This window comes from Pseudonaja textilis, chromosome 1, assembly GCF_049901715.1.
Source record: "Pseudonaja textilis isolate UNSWEBS1 chromosome 1, rPseTex1.2, whole genome shotgun sequence".
Taxonomy (NCBI): domain Eukaryota; kingdom Metazoa; phylum Chordata; class Lepidosauria; order Squamata; family Elapidae; genus Pseudonaja; species Pseudonaja textilis.
The window spans coordinates 305,416,537-305,428,685 of record NC_141990.1 but is presented as its reverse complement, the minus strand read 5'-3'; the positions used below and the strand labels follow the sequence as shown (position 1 = coordinate 305,428,685).

Here is a 12,149-nt window from a genome sequence, read left to right as displayed (position 1 = left end):
TAGTTAACTGTCAGGCACCAAGTTAGAAAAGATTGCTTTAGGATTCAAAGGTAGAGCAATTCACAGTTCAGTTACTTCTAAAACAAATGTATTCATGTTATTCACATGCCTGAATCTTTGTCATAAATATGTGAAAGATAAAAATTGGGTTACATTTGTGGTGCCACATGGTTCAATGAGGCCTTTAGACCTTTTTCTTCCCCTCTACTCTGAACCAATATGTCCCAATGTAGAATGGCCAGTATCTCATTCCACTAATACTTGGTTCTATATTTGCAGCTATGTCTTCTTATCTTTATGTTCTTAAATCTGAACTTCCTGGTGCTATTGCAGGACTTCTGAATGGAGACCATAGTGGGTAAGGAGATATTTAAAATTATTCCACAAGGGGAAATACAATCATTTCCTTTGCATGCCTGTGGGGGAAAAAGATAAATGGGACTTTGCAGATGTCCACACCTGTGCCTACCAGTTTGCAGTCTAAATGTGATGTGTTCTTCACAAGCGTAATTCCTTGCTGACTTAGTCCATAGTGATTAATAGGAGCCTACAAGTTATAGCTTGCTGTCAGCATCTTTTATATCTGCAACTCTTACAAAAATATTTTGTTCTTATTTGTGCCAAATGAGGAATTCTTTGCGTGAGCTTGCAAATTCAGCAGGACTATGTGACAATTTTTCCCAAACTAGACTAATTCATGCTGAAAATAGAGGGAGATTAGATATGTTCATCTTTCTGCCTGAATATTGTATATTCTACCTGAGTCCTTGTACATTAGGAAATTAGGATAACAAGGCAAGAAGCATAGCTAACATGTTACTTTTTACATTTCAATAGACAAGCACTGAAATATGCATGCATTCTTTGAAGTGGTATGGCTATTACAGTCTTCCCAACTTAGGGTCTTTCAGATAGAGGAGCAGAGATTCCAGAATTTCCAGTGGTAAAACTATATAAAGAATAGATTTGATCTAACAGTTGTGTAAACTGAAGTTGAAATGAATTGAAAATCACTCTACATCAAGTGCTTTTTCCAGTACCTTGCTCTTCCTGTTGGACAGAATTCATGTTTTCCTTTTTTGACTGGAAAATTCAGTTCTCAAGGTCTGATGTATGCAAGCCCTATTTAATTGTCTGTTAGATCAACTGTGGAACTTCATGTAAAAGAAACCAATAGATTCTTTTTTCTTAGAGAAACAACCCCAAGTTATATTTCTCCTTTCCTAACTGCAGGCTTTACAAGGTGACCTCACCCCATACATTTCATACAGAGATAATTTGGCATAAATATTTTTCACTTTGCAAAATAAAATGCTGTCGAGATGAATCCTAATTCCTGTTGGATTTTGTCACTTGCCAAAGGAACCACACTAGGCATAAACCATAAGAACTGAGCCTGTGCCTCAGCTTAAACCTTTTAAATTACTCCTTTCATTTTATTATATTAACTTCTTTTAAAATCAGCTAAGCAAAATTTGGCAGGTGCCAACATTTTAAAATATTTTTGTTTTTGATGAGTAGTTCCTAGAGTTGCCTTTGGGAATTGTTCCAGTTTTCCTTAATAGTTTATAATTCTTCCAATTTGGCTGTGCAGCTGTGTTCACTATATCTTTACTATTAACTCAAAACCAAACACACACATACGGAGGGTCACATATATAAACACACATATAGTGCGGCTTAGTTTTCTGACAAAAATGTTCCAATGCTAAAATAGCTCGCTCTTGTTTTGAATAAGCTATCTTTGTTCCTCTTTGTACAATTAAATAGCCTAAGGCTATCATTTGATTGCTTTTCTAGTTTTCTGGTTTCATGAATTTGAACTTGTATCATTAAATATACTTTTTGAATGGGAAATCAATTAACAATATTTTGGGGTTTTTTTGTTGCCTGAAGAATTTTTGTTGCCTGTCCCTGGACTGACAGAGTTAATACTGTATGGTAACTCCCTCTTCATGAGAAAGCCAGGCCATGAAAGGATTCCTTCCTGTGTTCCTGGAAGGAGCATCAGGACCCGGAATTAACCTTCTCAACCCTCTCCACTCCAAACTCTGAAAAAAAATAAAAGAGTGAATGATTATACAGTCTACCACAAAAAAAGGAATTATCTCCTCCCCTTGCCACATAGCCAACAGAATAAAAAGAAGGTCTCCAAGATTGGGGAAAGTAGGCAATGCAAGCTTCTTCACCTCCCTAGTGAATGCAATCAAATGTCATCAGGATTTCACAGTTAAAATTTCACAGTTAAAATGGAAGACACTATGTTTTTACTGCTAGTATTTGTATAAATTTGTATAGACTGTTAGCTGCTCAGTGTTGCATGCCACAAAATGGGAGGCTATATACATAATCAGTCAATCAAATAAATAAGCAAATCTGTAAGAGGTGCACAGGTGATTCTAATATCAATAGTCCTTCCAGAATTATGGACATGCTACTCCAGAACAATCAAACCCCTTTCTCATTAGGGCAGTAGAAACAGCAGGAAAGGAACTGGATGAGTGCCTGTATTGTTCAAAAAGGAAGCTCAAAGCTGTTAATTGAATGCAATTACTCTAGATACTTTTTGCAGCAACTCATCCCTCCCACAGAAGAGACTGAGACAGTAGCAACAACAATAGCAATAGCACTTAGACTTATATACTACTGCATAGTGCTTTATGGCCTTCTCTAACCAGTTTAGAGAATCAGCATATTACCCACAACAATCTGGGTCCTCATTTTACTGACCTTGGAAGGCTGAGTCAACCTTGACCTGATCAGGATTGAACTACTGACTGTAGATAGTTATCCTGCAATACTGCATTCTAACCACTGCACCACCACAGCTCAGTACCAAATGGCAACTTATTCCAGCAACCAGAAAGGCTACAACTGATTCTTTCATACTTGTAGATGGGAATACCTATAGCTCAAGATTTAACTGTAGAGTCCTTAGTGCTCACTGAGCATGGTTGTTTGTTTGCAGATATTTCATAACCTAAGTAGGTAGCATCATCGGTGCAAGTGATGATTTGGTGGTTTGCTGCTGTTTATATATAGTAGGTTGCCTTGCCAGTTTTATGTGGATATAGCTTCTTCCTTGGGTTTCCTTGATTAGAAGAATTGTTTTCTGCCTGATGGTTATTTGGTATTGATCCTTGCTTATCTGAATATTGGCTGCTAGAGGGGATGTGTTCTAGTCTTTTTGTTTCCATCCTAGGTTTTTTTATTGTCTCTTTTGAATAGTATGAATTTCTTCTATTGGCTCTCAGGGGTCAGGTGAGCATATCAGGGTCAACTGTTCCCTATTCTAGGGACAAAGATGTGAGGAAGAAGTGAACTACTTCAAAGTAGATGCCAAATATGGAGCAAAATGCTGGACTTACTAAGAAATTAAAAAGAAGAGTGTGACAAGGGAAAAAGCCCCCCCCCCCCTTCAAATCTTGTTAAGAAAAAAAGAGACTACTTGTTTGTGAGGTAATACATAAATTTTAGCTCCATTTCAGTGAGAAATTCCAGAATCTTCCCCTTGCTCTTGTAACATCGTTATACTTCAGGGTTGAAGAAGAGGAAAGAAAGACAAAACCTTAGGATAAAACTATGGAAGTGGAGAAGGAGACAAGTACAAATGACAGTAGAGCTCAAGCAGTGGTTTCTATAAGCACAGGAACAACTTTAGCCTACTTGTTAAATGATCGGAAAGGACTCCATGGCTCTGGGGCTTATGAGTAAGGTTTAAGGGAACCATAAGAATATTAAGGCAAAAATATCCTGGCACAGGTGTTCAGCTCAAACAATACCAATTCTGCTGGGCAAGGCAGCAAATAGGCACAACAATTATTAACAGAACAATGCCCAGCCCAACCTGTTATATTTAGTATTTTTCTTTGAGACAAGAATCCCATAGTTACAATTCTTTGATAACATATTATCAAAGATCAAGAAAGGAAGCACTAAACTTTATTTTTTTAATTCCCAACTCTAAATTATATCTTCCAATAGAGTTAAGGCGTAAGTGAGATTTCCTAGACATTGATGATGAGCAATTATTGGTTTTAACTCCAGTCTGGTGATGGTGAGCAATTTCCTTGTGAATGTGTTCTTAACAGCCACATATTGGCAGGATTCTGAGTCTTCTTTAAGTAGATTTATTAAAAGGGGAAACTGTTTATGTTACAGGAAACATAGCACCTGGATTTGTTTATTTTAGTGTCCAACTTATTCCCATGTTGATTAGGGTGATCATCTTACTAACAAAATGTTGATGCACAGAGGGACTGCCTATTCATTTTCATGATGAAGGAAGAATATGTAGGTGTTATGTGGTTGTAATATTTTGAAAACTGTTATTCTTCCAAGGCTCTGAGAAGGAATTACTTTAAAGAAAATCTAAATAAATTATAAAAAGTGTTTGAATTCATGTTCAATTCATCCTAGGATAGAGACTTTCATCCAAAAACCACAACATCAGGGGTAGCAATTTGCAAGAGATTATGGCTAAAATATTGAGGGGGGACACACGTACCCAGAAATAGATTACTAGTTCTCGTATTAATTCTTTCTTTGTCATGAAAATGAATAGTCAGCTCCCCTGGGCATCAATGGAAAATGGTACTCCTGTGGCCTTAACTTTAACCATGGAGAGCAGGGGAACTGGAAGCATTATTGGTTTTTCCCACCATGGCAACTGTTTTAAGAATACCTCATAATGTGCTCTTGCAGTTCCATTGGCTGACAGATATTTGGGAATTCTGGCAAAAGGCATACATATAGATTGATATATAATAAGAACTGAAGTCTAAATATTAGCCCATCTGACATTTTCAGCAGAGTGTGCCAGGTCTGCTAAAAACATTTGGCTGTGCCAAAAGTTATATACTGAAGAATAAACTCTTTATTGTGGAGTCTTCTATACCAGTTGGCCTGAATAGCCAAAGAAACCTTTTTGGAGACATGGTGTTGAAATCCTTGTAAAGGAAAAGAACTATCATCAAAACAGATTAAAAAATATTAGAGACTCAATCTTTAACCATATAGGATAAATATATTAGATCCCATGTGAGAAAGGTCGGCAGTTTGGTGGTTTGAATCTCTAGCGCGGCGTAATGGAATGAGCTCCCATTACTTGCCCCAGCTTCTGCCAACCTAACAGTTTGAATGCAAGCTGTAATGCAAGTAGAAAAATAGGGGCCACTTTGGTGGGAAGGTAATAGTGTGCCTTCGGCGTTTAGTCATGCTGACCACATGACCACGGAGACGTCTTCGGACAATGGCTTTGTAACAGAGATTTGGCTTTGTAACAGAGATGAGCACCGTCCCCTAGAGCCAGAAACGACTAGCACATATGTGCAAGGGGAACCTTTACCTTTACTTTACCTTTGCTATATAGAATCTAATATAATTGTCCATAGTAACTATATATTAAATTTTCATATCAGTCCAGCATTATTTTAGAGGGAATCTTTTTTTATTTATGGCCAGTATTTAGAGAGAGTTTGAGAGCATAGTGCTAACCTTGAGAGCTGCTACCTTCTCTGATTATACTGTTTTTTCCATAACAAATATTTTTAAATTGCTGTATAAGCAAGAAGCATCTTTCTTGCTTTTGTCAACACCAGCCAAAGACTTAAGTGCTGATAGGGCAGAATTCCCAATTGCCTAAATAACGTTTTAAAAAAGAGATTCTTGTTCCCATGAGCTTTAAATTTCCTTAAATTAATATATGATGGAGCAGAACTTTCACATATACCTCTTTGCAATAGATTTTTAAAATAAAAGAAATCTTAGAAATGAAAAACAGATAGTTGCATGCCAAATCAAGGAAGGAAAAAAAAAATCTGGTTTCAAGGTGATAGGAGATATGCGGTGTGTCATTTTCTAAGAAATCTGGAAATTCTATTTTAGTAATAATCTTCCTAATACATCACCTTAGATAGGAGACATTTTATCCCTGCTCCATTGTGTGTGTAAAATACCTTCTGCTCCAAAAGATCATGCTTGCAGTCAAATGTTGGCTTTTAATTTGGATTCTTTAAGCAACATTTCTGTGCAAAGTTTTGGGAGCCTGCTGTGGGCCCATTCACAAAATGACTGTCATAGGAAATCTCCCTATTCACAAAAGTATGTTTCACAAAACGAAGGAGAAAAATTCGCTATTTGGGGTGCTCCTTATTATCCAAATGGTGTTTTAGTGAGGTCCAAATAAATTGCTGCAAATAAATATGATACAAGAAGTTTACAACATCTTAGTTTCTTATTTATTTGCTTTTTTAAGGTGGAAAAGAGAGGCTGATAGGCATCAAGGAAAAGGATTTCTCAGGAACCAACATTATCAAAAATTTCTAGCAAGAATTTTTTAATGTCTGTCTGTTAACATAGCAATAACACAAGCAAATACTTCTCACTTCTTTATATTATTATGTTTGGTAAGAAATTCTTGAAAACTCAAACGCTTCATAAAATATAGGCTAGCCTGATAAATAGATTGTCTTAATATGGATTGTATTTTTTATCTGATTCAAAAATCTTGATTTTTAAAAATATTCCCCTCCCTACTATACAAGTATCAGTATATAAGTGAAGTTTCCCAGACATTTTGAAACTGTTTGCATTATATCTTCTAATAGTTCTTGGTATCTTGATGGAAGATTACTGCTGCTGATTACCTCAGTTTGTATCGTTTTCCCTCTAGCACTTCTTCCTAAAATTGGTGAGTAATTTTAAAGAGGATATTCCTGTTGTGTAATTTACCATTGGCAGCCATCTTTTTTTCCCTAATAGCAGCTTGATTGAGAGATGTCAGAGAGGCTCTTAATACGAGCTGAAATAAATTAAGGAAAGATTGAGCAGTGTAGATTTGTTTGCAACTTAGTTTGCCTTCCAGACATGCCTGGTTAACCTATTAGTTAGAATCCCCAGTATTTTGTCTGCTCTCCTAAAATAAAACATTTACAGAAAAACATTAAAGAGTTGCATTTACTTATTGTATGCCATTATTGGTAGAGCAGTCCTAATTCAGTGCTGCAAAGCTACATAGACGATCTGTGGCAGGCAAGTCAGAATGTTTTTAGATGGAGTTTTAAGCCGCAGACACCAAGCCCTATAATGAAAAACATACCTATAATGTGAAACTCTTTTAACCTTACATCAGGATCACTTTCCTTATAAATTGTCTCTTATTTTTATTGTTATTTTACAGGCTTTCTTGGCTGTACAAGTAGTTTATCATTTTTCTTGATGGTATACTTTACTCTTGTGGTAAGTAAAAAAAAGAGAGAGATCATAGCTTGTGTTTTATTTTTCTTTTGATGGATTTCAGAATTTCTTTGAAACAGATGTCTGTCTTCAAAAAATTTGTCTTTAAAATTAAAGTGTCCCTTCTCCTGTCTTTTATGTGCAGTGTATGTGTTTCCTTGTGTGTGGGTAAGTTTTTTGGCTTAAAAAAAATCAGGACTATGAAAAAACACCATTGTTAATTTTTTTGGACTGTAAAATGCAGTACAGTGTATTTGTTTTTGCTGACAGGGCAATGAAAAATATTAGTCTGCGTAGGATGGAATTTTTCATCCTTACTTCCAACCACCATTTACTGCAACTCGTGCAGAAGAAAATGTCATCTTTTCCAAGTAAATTGAATTTACATGTTAGTTCAATAACACAAAGCACAAGAAGCAGCAAAACTCTTGAGTAATTTAACATCCATATTAATATATCAAGGTCTTATTCTTTCAGACTGAAAGAAATACTTTCTCCCTATTCTGTCTCTGTGTCAAGTAGGTCATTCAGTGCTGATGTTTACATTCATTGCTTCTTTTGTGATCTATGGAAAACAATAAGGGTGTGCATTTGGTTTAGATTTGCTTCTACTGTGGTTTCTGCAACAGTAAAGAATATGTAGAAATGAATATATTTCAGGATACGTTTAGACATGAATTATCTTCAAAACCAACATCTGTATGTGTAGGGACCACAAATGTGTATTCAAGCAATCGATATAATGTTTAAAAATTCCAGTATATGCTGGCAACAACTGCATCATCTGTATCTTGGGGATGTTTATTTAATCAAGTTTACATACCACCCATCTCATGTAAGTGACTCAGGGCAGTTTACAAATAAAAACCATAATGTAGTTCAAAACAATATTAAAATAGAATTAAAAAGATAAAAGTTACAGAGGTTAAAAAATGCAAAAAGCAGAAGGAGTGTCCATAAGACACCAACCACCCTTATGGATTGCATGGGTGAATGGGTCTCACCTCAGCTCGGGGGGCAAGATATTCCATAGGGCATGGGAAACAGCAGAGAAGGCTCTTTCCTAGGCCTGCTAGCCAAAATTATTTAGTGTTAGGGTCTTTGGAGATTTTGTGTGCCAGGTTGAGAGAAGTGGTGCATCATTGCCTCTTTCAGTGTGGTATCATTGTCTCCCTTTAAGTAAGAGTTCACTATCTTTTACATCTAAACCCTACATCTGGCAAGACTTAACCTCCTAGGTTTAGGAGTATAGTCTAGAGGTGTTGGTTCTCATTCCACACAAAATCCCATCCATGTCCTCAGAGTTCACAGTTTCAGAAAAATCTCAAGTGATCTCACAAGATATGACCACTATCATCTCATGAGATTTTGTCTATCGGGATTCTGAATAAATGCAAACAATTGTATTGGCAAAATGACTAGCAAAAAGGTCAGCTAGTAAAAGAAACCCGAACCCTGTTTGAGTATGTGTATTGAAGATAGGGAAGGAGGAGAAAAGAGAAACTTTATAATATGTTATAATATAAGGGATAGTTTTAATTAGATGAACGTTGAAATGTAAAAAAAAACCAACAACCCACCATCTTCCTTTTTTTTGTCACTGTCCTCTTTTTCTTAGGCTATTTTAATGGCCCCGCTACATGAACCCATTACATGCTGTCAGAATTACAGATGCTTCCATAATCCAGAAAGGTTGCTGAATCTTGGGTGCAAAAATACCTTCTATTCTATTGAAGAGGGAATCTAAGAGCTAAATCTAATATGCTAATGTGGTTTCTGGAAGAAAGTGAATAAAGACTAATGAATTGTCCTTCTGCTCCCTTTCCCTTCCACTATCATATACTGTATATGCAGGAATACCATTGCACAACGTTTCTTCTTGTTAGGTTGTCTCCATTATTCTGAGATATTGTACTTCTAAAGCAAGCAATTATCAAAGAAATGATTAGACCCCCTCCCCTCTTTTATTTGGAGTAGTTAACTCATGGGCTAGGTAAGATTACTTTACTACTTGGCTGTTAGAGGTTAACTCAACTATTTTCTTGTGAGTGAAAAGACTGGCTTTCAGTGGTTCTTGTTAATCACTAGAGTAATAATTGAGTGTCATGCACACTTATGTTGTTTAATTTTCAAAGTCATATTGACATGTAAAGAAAACTAGGAGAGGACATCAAACAAGTACAAATAAAACAGAGCAGAGTGATAATAGTTCTTTATATATGTGTACATTTATATATTTCATTATGCCCCCATCACCCCTATTTTCTTTTAAATGGTTGATCTTTGACCTAAGATAGATTGATGGAGGAAGAAATTAAAGCAATGAAATAGTAATAGCAGCTATGCTTAAACATTATTATTCCCTCTCTGCCCTCCACCTGAGAAAGCATGCTTTGCTGAAGTTCGGTGCTTTCCCTGCAGAATAATAAGCAGTGCCCCTTGACTCTGTTGGCTTGTGTTGACTTGCAGGCAGACCTTACTTTTTTCCTGTGTTTTTAAGAAGATAAAAATCACATAAAGGCTGTCCTGCAAAAATGCTATCCAGAGTGCAAGACAGCCAGTCCATTAAGGAATTGAACCATAGGATAAAAATCAGACTTCAAAGCTGTCAAAACATCTCCCTAAGGGTAGCATCTTTCAAGATCTCCAAACGATTTTTGCCAAGTCTAGGAGATGATAATCTTTTGCAAGCTCAGCAACCTCCTGTGAGCTAAACTGCCATTCATTAATACCTACTTGGGTTTACCTGCATCCAGTAGGTCTCAGTTCACCATCCTCTCTGTTGTAAAAGGATTTTAACCAGATAGTCTGGGAGGCAGATGACTGTGTACACTATATCTAAATGATGTCTTCAGATTATGCACCATGTTCATAGGTACTTTTCCTGTAACACACATTTTACTTGATTCTGGTTTGTTTGCTGAGGTCTATTCCCAAGTAAAAGTCCCAGTTGTTTAATGCTTTGATGTGGGCTTGATAACACTAGAACTATATGTTATCTCCCTGATGACCAATCAGGGATTATTCAAAACAATTACTCTCTGCATTTAATAGGAAAAAAATCTCACTAATTTGTTTTTGTCACAAGGGGTGATTTTTATCGCTGTTTGGTATTTTGCTCTTCTGGTCAGCTGTATTTTGATATGTTACTTTTGGCTTGCAACCAGTCCAGAATATTTGGAAATCTGATGGAGAATATAATAAAATAAAATATATAGTCAAAATATGCCCAACAAACAATTTTGAAGAACTTAAGAGTGAAGAATATTAAGACAAGCAACAAAAATATGTAAATATATTCAGTGGTGGGATTCAATTTTTTTTACTACCGGTTCTGTGGGTGTGGCTTGGTGGGAGTGGCAGGGAAAGGATTCTGTAAAATCTCCAGTCAGAGGTTGTATTTGCCAGTTCTCCGAACTACTCAAAATTTCCGCTACCGGTTCTCGAGAACCGGTCAGAACCTGCTGAATACCACCTCTGAACGTATTCTAAAAAAGTAAATAACCAGAGAGGTTATTTGGCCATTGAATAACAGTGGCATTTAGAAAGTGGAGGGACATACCATGGACTGTATGAATTCTTCATCCTCATTTTCACTACTGTAGATGCAGGCCAGAAACTGTGTCTGAACTGCATTTTTCAGGAGAGGGATAGATAAACTAGGCAAGGTAACAAGAGATAAATGTAACTGACAAATTAGAAACAAATAAACCCTTGGCTCCAGATGGTATCAATCAGGAGGCTGTTTAAAAATTAAAATGTGAAATTGCCAGGTTTTTTGACAGAAATAGTCAATTTATCTTTAAGAACAGCATTTGCTCCCAAAGGCAGGAAGAAAGCCAACAGGACTCCAATGTTTAAAAAGACATTGAGGAGAAATAGAGAAAATCATAGTCAAGTTAGCTTATTCATTCCAGGTAAAATGGTAAAAAAAATTACCAAAGAAAAATAATTTATAGCTTCTTTTCAGCAACATGTGTAATTCTAACATGGCTTCTGCAGGAATAAATCTCATCTTTGTAAGTACAGATAATCTAAATACGCCTTGGCACCTGAATAACCTTTCAAGGCCCTTTATTGTTACTCTGCCAAGTGGTTGTTTAGTGCATATTTCTTAACTGCTAATTCCTTTACTTCTGATAATCAATATTAAAAGATAGAATCTACTCATCACTTCAATATTTTCACTGTTCTAAAGCCAGTTGCTGTACCCAATCTCATTAGTCTGGTCTTAAATATAATTGTAGTTCTTTTTTTAAAAAAACTGTTCTCCTTGACTAATTGGCTTAATAGAGCTTCCAGGGCATTTGCATTTCAGCTATCAGAATCGGGTCATCTGCGTTGCACAAGTCATTGATGTTTCTTCTTCCACTTTGAAAACCACACTCATCTTTTTCCAATCTAGCTTTCCCAATATACAGGTAGTCCTCAACTTATGACCACAACTGAGCCCAAAATTTCTGTTGTTAAGTGAGACATTTGTTAAGTGAATTTTACCCTATTTTACAACTTTTCTTGCCACAGTTGTGAAGTGAATCAGTGCACTTGATAAGTTAGTAACATAGTTGTTAAATGAATCTGGCTTCCCAGTTGATTTTGCTTGTTAGAAGATCACAATTGGTTGGCAATTGGTTACAGCAACTGAACCGCAATACGAACCAATTGCCAAGCATCTGAATTTTGATCACATGTCCCTGGGGATGTTGCAAAAGCTGTAACTGTGAAAAAAGGTCATAAGTCACTTTATTCAGTGCTGTTGTAACTTTGAATGGTTGCTAAATGAACTGCTGTAAGTTGAGGACAAACTGTACCAAATTCTTTTGGTTATTCTTTGTCTTTCTCAATTATCCAACATGCATCAGCAATAATGTCTCTTCTTCCTTGACCTTTTTTCTAAAGCCAGCTTGAATAAC

The 12,149-nt window shown here is 36.2% G+C and overlaps 1 protein-coding gene across 1 annotated transcript in view; it reads left to right on the top strand.

Annotated features, from left to right (window-relative positions):
• SLC38A6 (solute carrier family 38 member 6) overlaps positions 1 to 12,149 on the top strand; it is a 47,984-nt gene that overhangs the window by 19,062 nt on the left and 16,773 nt on the right. The window contains exons 6-8 of the mRNA XM_026698644.2: positions 280 to 358; positions 6,609 to 6,691; positions 7,181 to 7,239. Coding sequence (XP_026554429.2) covers positions 280 to 358; positions 6,609 to 6,691; positions 7,181 to 7,239 — 221 coding nt within the window. The remainder of the gene's footprint in view (positions 1 to 279; positions 359 to 6,608; positions 6,692 to 7,180; positions 7,240 to 12,149) is intronic.